Source organism: Pan troglodytes, chromosome 5, assembly GCF_028858775.2.
Source record: "Pan troglodytes isolate AG18354 chromosome 5, NHGRI_mPanTro3-v2.0_pri, whole genome shotgun sequence".
NCBI lineage: Eukaryota > Metazoa > Chordata > Mammalia > Primates > Hominidae > Pan > Pan troglodytes.
In genome coordinates this window covers 166,011,565-166,027,314 of record NC_072403.2, presented here as the reverse complement: position 1 = coordinate 166,027,314, position 15,750 = coordinate 166,011,565, and the positions used below count along the sequence as shown (strand labels likewise).

At 37.9% G+C, this 15,750-nt stretch overlaps 1 protein-coding gene across 4 annotated transcripts in view; it reads right to left on the bottom strand.

Annotated features, from left to right (window-relative positions):
* OPRM1 (opioid receptor mu 1) overlaps positions 1-15,267 on the bottom strand; it is a 79,583-nt gene extending 64,316 nt beyond the window's left edge. For 2 of the 4 annotated variants that reach the window (XM_054685528.2, XM_016954733.4), the window contains exon 1: positions 14,862-15,265. In XM_054685528.2, the coding sequence (XP_054541503.1) occupies positions 14,862-15,154 (293 nt within the window). In that variant the 5' untranslated portion in view covers positions 15,155-15,265. Of the gene's footprint in view, positions 1-14,861 lie in introns of all 4 variants that reach the window. The other 2 variants (XM_016954734.4, NM_001033915.1) reach the window with 2 other exon arrangements.
* Positions 15,268-15,750: the final 483 nt, after the last annotated feature.

Genomic DNA, 15,750 nt, shown 5'->3' with positions numbered 1-15,750 from the left:
TACTCCACTATGCCTACTTTGAAGAGAGATGATTGGTCAAATTTAGAGAAATTTTCAAAACATCCTGAGCTTTCACTTTTCTGCAAGATAATTTAATTTACTACTTGTTCTATAAATAACCCCTTAAAGTTCAGGGAAGTAAAATATAAGGACAGATCCGTTAAACATTTTTCACAAACAGGACTCAGTTTTCTCGTCCATAAAATGGATAGGTTGGACCAGACCTGTCCTTCTTGATCTTGGCTGCATGGTAGAGTCACCAGGGGAGCTTTTACACCCACTTATGCCCAGGAGCTGCCCCTGGAGATTCTGATTCAATTAACCTTAGGCGGGTTTCCTTTTTTTTTTTTTTTTTTTTTTTGAGACGGAGTCTCGCTCTGTCACCAGACTGGAGCGCACTGGCGCAATTTCAGCTCACTACAAGCTCCGCCTCCCGGGTCCACGCGATTCTCCTTCCTCAGCCTCCCGAGTAGCTGGGACTACAGGTGCCCGCCGCCATGCCTGGCTAATTTTTTGTATTTTTAGTAGAGACGGGGTTTCACCGTGTTAGCCAGGATGGTCTCGATCTCCTGACCTCGTGATCCGCCGGCCTCGGCCTCCCAAAGTGCCGAGATTACAGGCGTGAGCCACCGAGACCGGTGTAAGCTTTCCAGGTAATTCTAAGGTACCACCAGGATTCAGAATCACTGGACTAGATGATATGAAAGTACTCTTCTTCTACATGTCTAAGCATATTGTGGGGATTTATATAATGGCTCTGATGTTCCATGAGTTAATTGGAAGGAGACTCAATTATTATTCATTTTATCCTGTCTGGGTTCCTTGCTAGAATTTAGATCCAATTCTCGCTTAAGAGAGTCTGGGAATTATAAAATTTTGCAGTGGACTCTATGTCACCCAGTTTAAACTCTCCTTTAACTTAACTCTTCTTGCAAACTTTTTCCTGATGGTCATCTGGCTAATCTAAAGAATTCCTGTACATGTGAGAAAGTTTCCTCTGAGCATGGCAGATCAAAGGGCAGTCATTTAGATATGGATGGATGGGGACAAAATTAAAGATGTAGAGTCAGGCAGGGAGGAGATTTCAGTGAGTCTTAAGGAAATCATTGAACAAAACTGTAGACAAGAAGTCAAGGGATTATAAGCATCCTTAGGATAACTTGGCCTACCCTAGCACTCCTTTTTACCCAGCTAGACAGTCTGAGTTCCAAAGAATAAGTAATAGCATTTTCCAAAGCAACTTCTGAGAGCTGCAGAAAACATTTTTTTTAAATAAGCAATATGTAAGTCAGACAGAAAAGAAAAAAGATCCAAGCAATGAGCTTTTATGTTTGAAATGGCATAGAGTTTGAAGCTGCCACTCACTATCTGGTCACATGCAGTGGGTGCAGGGTGGCAGGTGTGCAGGCATAGGTATCTTAGAGGACAGATTTTATATTTGCCAAGAAGTTCATATGAATTTGCAGATGACAGTTTCCATTTTTCCTGAAAGCTTCCAAAAGATTGAAGACGAAAATACTGTGACAAGCCTAGCAAATTGCACTTATTTAGGATAACCACAAAGCATATCCAATAGAGAGAAATTCTTCAGAAATGCTATTTTCTAAGCACTTACTCCTTAATCACTGGCTAAGGGTGGTAATAAACCTTGCTGATTGTCTGAGTCAAATAAAGAGTTGAGGGTTAGATATGGAGGCCTGGGGTGAAATAGAGATAATTTTGTGTGGTGATTATTATAGCACAACTTCAACCTCAGTTCCAGAAGAGCGATATGCTCTGTCATAGCAATCTATGGCAACTGTTCTGGTTTGTGGTAACTTCATATTTCTGTTGCTATTTTCTGACGTTGAAAAATACTGTGAGTTGGTCTAGGGTTTTTGTTAATTTTTAATTTTTGTGGGTATATACATACCCCATAAATATACACACCTACTAAGTACTAGGTTATTTTAACAAAATGTTTTGCCTTCACGTAGTAAACAATATGCAATCAAATTTTCTAAAGAAGATGATGTGTTCCCATTTCATGACCACTGCAAGAATAAAATTTTATTTAAGATGTTCTGTATCAGAGTTTGGCAAATGACAGCTTGTGGGCAAAACCCAGCCTACCACTTCTTTCTGTGGTCTTCCAGCTAGGAACAATTTTACATTTTTAAATGGTTGAAAGAAATCAAAAGAAAAATAATGTTTTGAGGCATGTGAAAATTATATGGAAATTCAAATGTCAGTGTCCATATAAAGTTTTATTGAAATGCAGTCATATCCATTCATCTATGTGTTGTCTATGGCTTGCTCTAGGCTGCAACAGCAGAACTGAGTAGTTATGACAGAGATTATCTGATTGTAAAAGCCAGAAATATTTACTTTCTACCTATTTTATTTTATTTTACTCTAAGTTCCAAGATACATACGCAGAACGTGCAGGTTTGTTACACAGGTATACATGTGCCACGGTGGTTTGCTGCACCTATCAATTGTCATCTAGGTTTTAAGCCCCTCATGCATCGGCTATTTGTCCTAATGCTCCTTGTCCCCTTGCCCCCCAACCCCCGACAGGCCCCAGTGTGTGCTGTTCCTCTCCCTGTGTCCACGTGTTCTCGTTCAACTCCCACTTAAGAGTGAGAACATGCAGTGTTTGGTTTTCTGTTCCCTGTGTTAGCTTGCTGAGGATGATGGCTTCCAGCTTCATCCATGTCCCTGCAAAAGACATGATCTTATTCTTTTTTATGGCTGCATAGTATTCCATGGTGTATATGTAACATATTTTCTTTATCCAACCTATCATTGATGGGCATTTGGGTTGGTTCCATGTCTTTGCTATTGTAAACAGTGCTACAGTAAACACACGTGTGCATGTGTCTTTATAGTAGAATGATTTATATTCCTTCGGGTATATACCCAGTAATGGAATTGCTGGGTCAAATGATATTTCTGGTTCTAGATCCTTGAGGAATTGCCACATTGTCTTCCACAATGGTTGAACTAATTTGCATTCCCACCAACAGTGTAAAAGCGTTCCTCTTTCTCCATGGCCTCACCAGCATCTATTGTTTCTTGATGTTTTAATAATCACCATTCTGACTGGCATGAGATGGTTCTCATTGTAGTTTTGATTTGCATTTCTCTAATGATCTCTGATGTTGAGCTTTTTCTCATATGCTTATTGGCTGCATAAATACTTTGTAACTCTTATAGGAAAGACTGAGCAAAGCCATCACTCTTCATGCAATGAATGGGTCTTATGTGCATCTAACTATAGTAAAATGAGATGAGAGTCTTACCTCAGAATCATTTAGATCCAAATTTTATGTTGGCTAATAAAAGTATTTTGGTATAAAATAGGACTTTATTTTCCAGATGTAATGTCTAGTTTACTTGTGCATTTTCGCCATTCTCAGTTTGGAGGGAGCAGGCTAATTCACAGTCCTAGAGCCATTCAATTTTAGGCAGAGCCCTTTTTAGTTGTTTACCAAAAATTAGAGTAAGGGTTTTGTGGCTTAATAAATTTTTCCAAAGTTTGCTAATTGTAAATATCAAGTAATTGTTGTGATTTTATAGCTATAGCATGGTTATTACTTATTAGGTAAAAGTTTCCTTTCCATGTTTTAGAGCTTTACTGAAAAAAGCATAAGAATTCAGATAAATGAAATCTTACATTGTAAGGATAATTTTGACGTTCACATACTTATATTACATAATCACAATTTTACTTAAACTTCTATTTTAGAAATATACAGGAATCAATTTAGTTTTGAAATTTTATTTCAATATGCAAAATAAAACATGCTAATATATATTTTAATCTTAAAATTATTTGTTTTCTGTGGCTATGTAGTAGGTGTATATATTTACGGGGTACTTGGAATGTTTTGATACAGGCAGACAATGTGAAATAAACATGTCATGAGGAATGAGGTATCCATCCCCTCAAGCATTTATCCTTTGAGTGACAATCCAATTACATTCTTTATGTTATTTTAAAATGTGCAATTAGCTTATTATTGATTATAGTCACCCTTTTGTGCTTTCAGAGAGTAGGTCTTATTTATTCCTTCTAATATTGTTGTACCTGTTAGCCATCCCCACCTCCTCCCAGCCCCCCATCAGCCCCCACTACCCTTTCCAGCCTCTGGTCACCATCCTTCTACTCTCTAAGTTTATGAATTCAATTGATTTGATTTTTAGATAACACAAATAAGTAAGAACACGCAAAGTTGTCTTTCTGTGCCTGGCTTATTTCACTTAACAGCATAATCTCTAGTTCCATCCATGTTTTTGCAAATGAGTGGATCTCATTCTTTTTAATGGCTGAATAGTATACCATTGTGTTTATGTACCACATTTTCTTTATCCATTAATCTATTGATGGACACTTAGGTTGCTTCCAAATCTTAGCTATTGTAAACAGTGCTGCTGCAAAAAACATAGGAGTGCAGATATCTCTTTGATATACTAACTTCCTTTGTTTTGAGTATATACATACAACCTACCAAAATTGAACCAGGAAGAAAACCAAAAGCTGAATAGATCAATAACAAGTACTGAGATCTAAGCCATAATAAAAAGTCTTCCAGTAAAGAAAAGCCCAGGACCTGATGGCTACACTGCTGAATTCTACTAAACACTTGAAGAAGAACTAATACCATTCCTACTCAAACTATTCTAAGAAATAGAGGAGGAAGGAATACATCCAAACTCATTCTATGAGGCCAGTATTACCCTGATGCCAAAACCAAAGACATATCAAAAAAAGAAAAATACAGGCCAATATCTCTGATGAATATTAATGCAAAAATCTTCAACATAATACTAGCAAACAGAATTCAATAACACATTAGAAAAATCACTCCTTGTAACCCAGTGGGATTTATCCTTGGGATGCAAGGATGGTTCAACATATGCAAATCAATCAATGCGCTGTATATATTTCAAATCTGTGTGATGTGGTTGGGTATCTGGTGACTCATGAGTGAGTTATATGGGAATCCATTTTGTTTTCAAACGATTCTACCTGATTATAATAAAACATACAACTTGTCATCATGTTGTGAATTTGCTACCATATTTAATTTGGAACATAGCTTCCTGATTTTCTTCTTTACTAGTGTTTCAAAAATATTTCCTTGAGGAACATTTCATATACATTTGATTCTCATTATTTGAGGATTCTGTATTTGAAAATTGGCCTGTTCATTAAAATCTATTAATATTTACCTGCAAAATAATACTTGGCTTTTGCAGTCATTTGAGGACCTGTGTGGACATGTATAGAGCAGCAAAAAATTTAAGTTGCTCTCTGTGCAGGTTCCCAGGTAAGGTCAAAGAAGGCAATGCTCTGCTGTCTTCTTTCAGCTTGTACTATAAACACGTGTCCTTTTCACAATCTATTTATTGCCACATTTTTCACATTTCTGTGTTTTTTGTTTTTGGTGGTGGTGGTGGTGACTTCACTGTTTAAAATGGTCTCAAACATAGTGTGGAAGTTCTGCTTAGTGTCCCTAAGCCAAGAAGACTGTGATGTGGCTTATAAGGAAAGTACTTGTGTTACAGAAGCTTTGTTCAGGCATGATTTATAGTGCTGTTAACCATGAGTTCAATGTTAGTGAATCAGCTATATATTAAATAAAGCGTCTTTAAACAGAAACACACATAAAACCAGGTTATGAATGCATTAGCTGATGAAAATTTTATAATCAGAGGCTCACAGGAACCTGCCCTATATATCCCCTAGAAGCAAAGCTTCAGTATTCACGAATTCTGTAGTCATAATGACTTTATGGACCATAACTATCATGAATAATGGGAATTGACTATATTAACTTTTTATGTTTTTACTTCTTCAAATTTCACTTTCTGAATTTTTATTATAAGAGTAACCATATATTCCCTTTTTAAAGTTTGTAAACTCAGGAATATATGCATATATAGACATGTATGTGTTTGTATTTGAATTTATGATTTGCTAATATGTATCTATGGTACAGATCACTTTTCATGACTCAAGTGATAAAAGCTAAATATGCATGAACAAAGTGAATTGAGAAAATTATTTAAATTATATTTTATACTTGAATAATTTGAGGTACATCTGAATTGCTAAAAGCTTAGAATTGTACAGTATTTTGAAGATATTCAGTTCTGTTGGTCAACTTTGAATGTTGGATTTCTCACCTAAACACAAAGAGATAGATATAGTGCAAGTCTTTAAGTTTTATCAAGTGACATTTTATAAGGCTATGAGAAAATGCATAATTTTTTTTAAACAGTGGTAGCATGTATTTTGGGTTATATTGCGGGAAATTGGTTGTAGGAGTACTTTGGAGAGGCTGCAAGAAAGGATGGATTTAAGTTGATACTTGAAGAACAAGAAACATTTTGATAGGAAAAGAATGAGAGATACGTTACAGGAAAACAGAGAGAAAGAAAAATAAAGGAAACAGTATAGAAGAGATAAATATGAAGCATATTGGAAGATAGTGAAGGAATCAGGTTGGCCTAATTTACTTAAACGTTAATTTAAATCACACTAATGGTTTTCAGTGAGTATGAGTGGTTAATATTTGAATCACTTAGGACACCTACTGTAAGCTGAATGTGTTCCCCTCAAATTCACATGTTGAAAACCTATTCCCCAGTGTGATGGTATTTGGAGGTGGGGCCTTTGGGAGGTGATTAGGTCATGAGAGCAGAGCCATTATGAACACTATTAATGCCCTTATGAAAGAGGCCCTAGAGAGCTTCCTTGCCTCTTTGCCTTGTGGAGAAATGGGGAGAAGTTAGTTGTCTCTGCAAGAAGGTCCTCAGCAAATGCAGAATCTGCTGGTGCTTTCATCATGAACTTCTCAAGCCTCCAGCACTGTAAGAGTAAATTTCTGTAGTTTGTAAGCCACCCAGGCTATGGTACTTTGTTATAGCAGCCTGAACACACGAAGACACCTACTTACATGCAGTGCATAAGCTAACATATTATTTAAAACAAACAAACAAAAATTGTACTTAACAACATTTTTGCCTGGACAGACACATATCCAGAACAGAATGATCTCTCTCTCGTTTAAACCCATCACACACTTCATCTTATGGGAAAGCCCTATCCATTGGTTTACGAAAGTTCACTTGATTAGATTTGGTGGAACCTCTTTGCATCAGATTTGGAATACAACATCCAGGATAGGACTAATATCTGAAGGCAAATATTAAAACCATCTCCTAAAAATTAAACAGAGAATGAGAGACAGAGAGAGAGAGAGAGAGAGAATTTTGCCCACGCTCCACCTTTGCCAATCACGCTTTTAGGTTATGCGTTCCTAACCCTTAAGGAGGCAGCACATACTCTGACTCACTGTTTTTCATTCCTTGTCTTTCCCCATCTTGCACCCAGGCCCTCAGGTACACAAAACAGCAGGACCTTTTGCTTGGGGCTCCCTGTGCAGTAAGAAGATGACTTTCCCCTCTCCTTCCTGCATTTCTGCTCAAACATGTGATGCTCACCTGGTGGCTTCTGTGGGGTCGGGGTGGGGGGAATGAAACATGATGGGGTTGCACCTTTTCCCACTTAACCACTTGCCTGTACTCTCGAAGCATATGAATAAAGGCTTGACTGTAACTTTCTGTTTCCCTTATTGTCCTAATCATAAACACCACACCTGGCAGTTCAGAGCACGCTCACTCTTTCTCCCTTTGACAGAACCTATTTGAGCTTATATAGAATCCAAAGGGCTGTGATGGAATGGCAACCACGATTGTTTAGTTTTGTGGATGATTCCTCTTTTCCTCCAGATTGTATTGCTGGGAAAAACATGCTCTTAATAGTCTTTGAAGTTGCCATAGGACATTTTAGTACTAGAAAGCGTTTAAGATTTTTTTAGTCCAATTCGCACCTTTTTACAGATAAGGAGAGTGAGGCGCAGAGTGCCTTGAAGTCGAGCCACAACTGACACTTGGGGCCCTGAGCCAGGGCAAGGTTTCTCTTCCTTGCTGTTCTTCCTTTCTAAATTTGTATCTGAGAAATTGATGGGGAAAGAAAAAAAGTTACCTGAGGCAAGAAAGGATGGGTAAAGAAAGGAGTTGCTTGGTAAGCTCAGTATATGATGCTTGTTGTATATGACGTTTCCTGCATTTGATGCTTCAGCTCACTTTTGAAGACTGAAATTTTCTTGAGCTCAATTAATCACAAGATACTCTTAACGTTACTATATAACATGAAATTAATGGAAAAGGGAGTGGCAGGATTTTTTGTTTGTTTGTTTTCTTATACCCTCAGATAATTTGCCAGAAGGCACAGGAGGCTTTATTTCCTTTACATGGCACACACAATTCTGCTCCTATCACCCTGAGCTCAAGAAGAAGTAAACTGAACACTGGACATGACTGGTGCCCACTCTCTCTCCATTCAGCCAAACTTACCCAAAAAAGCCTTTCCTAAATCCCAAGGCAGGAACAAAAATGGAAGGAAAAGCTTAGCTTCTGAACTCTCTTGGTAGTTCTAACTGGTGCTGCCTATCAGAATTTTTCTTAAGAGTTTTTGATAGTTAAGAGAAAACCTTTATTGATAGGTCTGTAAGAGCTGTATTTATTAACCAGATTTTACTGTGCTAACATATAGTCACCAATTATAAAATAACAGGAAGGATATTCAGCAGAGTGTGAGATACGACCTTGCGTGAAGGTGAACCATTTTGAAAAGTGGTTGCTTGGCAAGGAGTGGGAAACTAGAAGAGTAAACCAGGGAAGAGGAAAACGAGGCATGTTCTTGAGATGGTCACAATGTGGGCGGGGCCTTCTGATGTGCCTTGTAGTTGGCACCTCAGAATTGTACACCTCAGGAGAGAGGGGAGCAAGGGCAGCATTTTTCCACAGGCTTCCATTTCCTGGTCAAGGGAACTTTCCTGAACTTCCAAATAGTGCCTTTGTGAGTGCCAGGCTGATTCCTATGGAGGGCAATTACTCCAATAGAGAAGCCCTAGGACAGAAAGTAAGTGATTTAGATGGAGCCAAGGTGAAGTGTTACTCAGTTATGTCTGGGCAAAACTGACTGCCATAGCAACGGCTGAGGTAGAAGGCGAGGTGAAGGACATGAGGTGGGCACGAGAAGGATATGAAACGACGTGAAAGCCATTGCTTTCAAATTTTGCCTGGTGGAGCCCTAGAAATTCTATGGTGGTCCCTTGGGGACAGCACTGGTGGGTGGTATGGGGGTGCAAGGTGAGCAGTGCTCTTGGTCTCAACATGTGGTTACATCTGGACAGTTGTTCTGCGATCTGTTTTATATATTGGGTCCCAAGTTCTTGAAATAAGTGTCTACATCTAAAAACAAGTTTGAAGACTGCTGTCACAGATAATTATTTCAGTCAGATAAACATTAAACTTAGTGAGGACTAAAGACTTGGAATTCTTGTATTTTAAAATGACATGCACCATTTAGTCTTGGTATTTACCCCTAGTACTTTTTTTTTTTTATTTAATTTTTTTGTTTGAGTCGGAGTCCCACTGTGTTGCACAGGCTGGAGTGCAGTGGTGCGATCTCGGCTCACTGCAGCCTTTGCCTCTGGGTACAAGAAATTCTTGTGCCTCAGCCTCCCCAGTAGTTGGGATTACAAGCATGCGCCACCCAGTCTGGCTAATTTTTTTATTTTTAGTAGACACAGCATTTCACCATGTTGCCCAGACTGGTCTCAAACTCCTGACCTCAGGTGATCCACCTGCCTCAGCCTCCCAAAGCACTGGCATTGTAAGTAAGAGCTACAGTGCCTGACCACCACTAGTACATTTTAAAATCTCATATAGTTGTATGTTATTTCTCAAAATGAGCTTATTTTTTCTTGCATCTGACCTTAAAATATCTGTTTCAACTACTGCCTTAAACAGAATCCTAGGAGAAATAATATTTTCAACTTTTATATGTAAGAGATCCTATTAGATGTTCAAAATCTCAAAGTAAATATTGTCAGCATTTATTATTTGAATACATACAGACACCAATTAATTATTTGTATTTTCTTCTTAGCAGTAGAGAAATTATGCTTTATTTAAATTTATTAACCGATTTATTTTTTTTGCAGCAGTAGCTGAGGTTTTTTTCTGAGTATTATACCTCAATATTAATTAAAACAATTAGCTTAGAAAAATGCTTGCAAATAAATTTTTACAAATAATTTTCAACACATTTTAAAAAAAAGATCAGTTAAAAGTACTCAGAAGAGTTAATGGCCCGAATGTTTGTTTGTTTTCTTTTATGTTTGTTGGTTTTATTTGACATCTATTTTCTAGCATTGGCCTACTGGAACTATAACAACTTGGAGTAATTAGGGAAATTATGTGTTTAAGCTTAAACATATGATATGGTACCAATTATAAAAAGTTATGAGAACATACAAAAACATTTACTATGTATGTGTGTTTCCATATGTTTACTATATATATATGTGTTTCCATATGTAGTAAATGTTTAAAAACATGCATGTGAATAACTCACCACTAAATTTATGATAGTGGTAGTCTCAGTGAAAGGAGGGTATTGGGAGCAAAGAAGAGACTTCAACTGTTTCAGTCTGTCTGTCTCTCTCTCTCTCTCTCTCTCTCTCTATCTATCCATCCATGCTTTAAGAGAAGAATTGTTCTGTAATTATATATTTTTTATCTTTGGAGATGTTTCATAAAATATCAGATAGGTCATTCTTTCAAGAAAGAAAAGAGAGAGAAGAATATAGAAAACTCGTTGATTGGTAATGTCATGCAAATGACAAAGACACAGCTTACAACCAAGGAAAGGAAAAGCAATTTAGTGTGTTTAGGAGACACAGAAGAAGAGTTCTTCTCCTCTGAATTAGTTTCTATATGGAAAATAGCACTTAAAGTTCAAATTGTAATAGGTACCAGGAGCTCTCCCTTACTAAGTGAAAGGCATGCAATTAAGTTAGTATTTTTTAATGTAAGCCATTAAATTGAGAACTGAATTTTATTTAGTGTTTTTCACTTTAAATCCATCCTCTAATTAGGATATTTTGTGGGTTTTAAAAAAGTGAATTTTATTAATATTTGAGCTTTCTAAATAAACTATTATCTTTTTATTTTATGAAAATTACTAATGATCATATTTAGTGATATATGCATTCAAATTGATTCAAATATATATGTGTGTGTGTGAATTTATATATATATACACACACACATATATATCCTTATATTAGATAAAACATTATTGTTCACTAATTTGTAGCTGCCTAAATCTGGACTAAGTTTAAAAGCTTATACTTCTGTTTCAATCAAGTATAACTGATCATTTTAAAATTTAAACCTGAATCAAATATTTAGTATATAGAACAAGTATAAGCTCACAGGACTTTTTCTAAAATCAGAAATACTTGTTAGGAAGGAGAAATGACAATAACATCTTGCACATATTTAAATGCTCTTCTCTGATAGTTATATTGAGAATTTATCTAACCACATTAAGAAATAATCTTAAAAATGAAGGTACTATTACTTGGCATTCTTCATTGGAAATTTACTGGAAGGATGGTTTACGCAGCCCACAGAAATCTCAAAGTTTCTAGCCCTCCACTTTTCAACAGTGTCTGTACATACCATGTTCATAGCTACATGAACAAACCTTGGAAAAAGAATTTCCCAACATAAACACATCTGGGATTATATTAGTTTTTGCAGTTATGGGTAATTCTATAGTTTGGTTCAGTTATTAAATATTTTCCCAAAAGTGAAACATCTCTGGTGGCTGTTACTTTTTGTTTTGATTTTTTTTTCTTTACAGTTCTTGACAATGAAATACTATCATCCCATTTTAAGTAATTGCTACTTTTTGTAGTATTTTTATCATATTTTCTAAAATCTTTGTGATAATTTTCATAAGGTTATTCTCCAAGCATTATTTTTCTTTAAAACCAAAAAAGCTTTCAGGTGATGGTTACTGATAACATTTTTATCACTTAACATCTGGACTTAAAATCTTTAGAACATATTACAGTTTCTCCTTTCCTCCCTTGTATTCCTTAGAGCAGCCCTGTTTAAGAATCTCATTTAAGTTATACTACTTAATAATGTTGTTGATGAGGGGATGATGATGATGGTGTTACAAACAGAACCAAAGAGTTAATCACAGCGTCCATGTTAGCAGTTATTTTTGTTGTTGTTGTTGCCATAGTCATCTGAGTCTCATGATTCACTCAATGTACTAAAACATTTTAATAAATATTACCTTAATATAATCAGAAAACTGCAACTACTTGATCATTCAATAGCATTTGTTGAATTTTAAATAGGGAAGGAAGTGAATATTTCTCCTCAATACTTAATAGATGCAACATTATATCCAGCATTTTAGCAAGGACAATACATCCCTGAACTGATCATTTTGTAGTTTAAACACTGCAGCCTGGAGACAGTCAGTTAAATGTTCTCAGCTAAATAGACATACTTGCTTCAATCCCCAGATGCTTTCCCTGTCGCTTCATCTGTCACTAACTTGCCCATTTTTCTGTTTCACAGTCACATTCCAAGAGGGTTACCTAACCCTGCGATTAAAACCCAGCCTGCCACAGGTGGGTGTTTGGGATGACCTTTCAAATAGTACTGCATTTTGTAAGAACTTTCAGTACCGAGAATAAAGCATAATAACATGTTCTCAGTAAGATGCACCGTCACCATGTTTCTCCAAGTCAACAAGAGGCCAGAGGTAATGCCTTTAAAACTAACTCACCCAACCAGCAACCTCTTCTACACTGGAATAAGACCAATCTGCTCATTTCACAGCTAGTTGCCACTCTATTGGCTCTCTCTGTATTGCAAAGCATAAACTAAAGGGTAGAAAAATGAGGAAGGAAAATATCAAGAAGCAATAAAAGGGAATAAAATATTATGTTTCAGATGGCAGGATTCCTAGATGCTTTGGTAATTTTTGTTTCATGCTATTTTCCTTCAGGATTTCACACAGAATTTGGGGATAATTTGTTATTCCCAAGTTATTATTGCTATATCAACCCACTCTGTCAACCTAATAGTTGAATTAACTCAAATCATGATTTGCCAGCACAATAAAAAAAAAATTATGTTAGCTAGGAGAGATTTAGTGGCACTGAATTAATGAACTATCTGTTCTTAGAGAAAATAATTTACATTTTCTGTGCCTCAGTTTATTTACTTAGCATAGATAATCTCTAGAGTCCCTTCTAGCTTGATTAGTTTATGATTCTATGAATTTCTTTTAGAAAAAATGAGAAACATATTTTCCCTTCGCAAAACAGGCCTTTAATTATAACTTTTATTGTCATAACTGCAAAATTAAACTTGGTTTTTAATCTTCAATGTGAATCATTGTATTGAATTACTTAAAGTAAATGTTTTTAAAAATAAATACTTCCATCGATCTTCTTGCATTTTTCCTTCTGTTGTTAGCCTTCCTCTCAATAGATGGTGCTCTTTTCTTACAGACAATACTTATCTTATTCCTCATCAAAAGATCAGGGAAATTAGCTTTACTCTTTAAAAATCATTAATTAAAGAAATCAGACAGATGAGTAGAAAGAATTGCTTATAAGCAATTTGCAGCACCTGGGTAATGAAAGCATACTAGAGAGAGCAATTGTTAAATGATTTAAGAGCTCCGCTGAAACCTGCAATACTTGCTGAATAGGTGAAACAAATATTGTAACTAAATATGAAAATGCCATGTTCCCTATATACACATACCCCTGGTTAAAAAAAAAAACCTCGAATTAGGAACTATTTTAAAGTGTTAAAATATTTATCTTCTTTAACAAAAACAGATATATGGCATTTCACATTCACATGTAGTATTTGAATATACACATCAACACCAACACAATCAATATCAATCTCAGTCAATACTGAGAGCTTCCACACTCTGCCAAATATACCAGGAACATCTGGGTAAACAGAAAGTGGACTACAACTCTTTTGAATTAATTTTACTTGATAAGAACACTTTGTCTAGAGCACCCATCACAACTTCCTGTATAAGAGTTTCTGCAGTTTCTAATGTGGAATTATGATGCTTTTGGTCACTCCTAATTAGCTCCAACTTGTGAAGGCATTGAAATACAGCCATGTCCTGCGGTTCTCCTGAACAAACCTACCCATTCCAGATGCAGTTTGTGACTTAGGCGATCTGAAGCTACTAACGGCAAACTGGTCTAGGCAACACATTTGTCATGTTTGTTATAACAGAGGAAAACTGTCATGGAGAGATGCTAGGAAAACTTCCTCTACCTAGTGTTGCCTCAGGATGAAAGGAAGAGTTGGGTAAGGGCTGCTATGGCAGGGGAGAAGAAAGGGTGGGGTTGTGATACAGGGAAGTACTAAACCAGCAGGAGTAGGAAAGTTGCCAAGGTCCATCTCAAAACAATTGAGAAGACTTGAGACTGCTCCCCGCGCCACACGCACACACACTGGCCCCAACCAAATTTGGGAAAGCTAACTAGAATTTCTCTCCCATTATTCACAACTTACTCTTTCCATAGCTCCTGCAGAGGGACTGAGTGTAGGACTCTGCCAAGAGCCCTCTTTGCTCAGTATAAGGAAGCGCTCCAAGTCTATGCTATAGCTTCCCCCCGCCCCCCACCCCTAGACATTTGTAGCTTTTACCAAAGCAACTTCTCTGCTCCTGAAATTTTGAATTCTTTCTTTATCAGTTGAGGAAAAAACAGAAAAGTAGGTTTTCTCATAGAAATAACAATCACTGTCCGTGGTCGCCTCCAGAGTCCCCCCAGTTTACCTCCCCTCTTTCATCCTCTCGCCCAACATTGAGCCTTGGGAGTTAGGTGTCTCTTTGTACCCCCTTAAGCCGCTGAACCCTCCGCTCGGAGCCCTGGCGCTTTCCTTACCTGACAATCACATACATGACCAGGAAGTTTCCGAAGAGCCCCACCACGCACACGATGGAGTAGAGGGCCATGATCGTGATGGCCGTGATCATGGAGGGACTGCCGGTCGGAGGGCACAGGCTGTCTCTCCCGCCCAGGTCGGTGCGGTTCGGACCGCATGGGTCGGACAGGTTGCCATCTAAGTGGGACAAGTTGACCCAGGAACCGGGGCTGGGTGCTGGGGAGCAACTTGAGTACGCCAAGGCATCATCAGTGCAATTGCTGGCGTTCGCGGGGACAGCGCTGCTGTCCATGGTACTGACGGCCGGGCGGGCACCGCTGTGCGAGGTAGCCAGGAGCGCCGAGACTTTTCGGGTTCCAAGCGCCTCAGCCGCTTCCTTTCGCCGCTGCCACAGCTCCTGCTATTTCTTACAGAAACCAGTCCTGGCTGAGACAGAGAGGAGCGTCAGGCGGAGGGGACCGAGCTGAGCATCTGACATTCTCCTCTGCGTATAGCCCCCTCCCACCTTAGTAGTTCACAGAGGCTCATCACCTGCCCCGCACCGCTGCAGGAAGGGAGGGTGGGCCATGCGGGATTCGGAGGCTGGAAGGGAGGGAGGAGGGAAAAGGGGTGGATTTTGCGCAAAGCGATCCAAGGAGTAGCTCTCTTCACTGGGCACTCTTCTGTGCAAACACATCTAAAGGAGGGAGATGGAGAGAAGGGTTGGGGAGAGAGAGAGAGTTAGTCTTTGGTAGCAGTGAAAAATAAGAAAGGGGGCTAATATCACTCAATTTTCCAGCGCCTTTTTCTCCTTAAAATCTGGCAGGGAATACATTGGCTTGATGAAACCCTAACAGCCCTAAACCCCAATGCTCTTCCATCCCTACTGCCAATTTTGATTATTTAGGA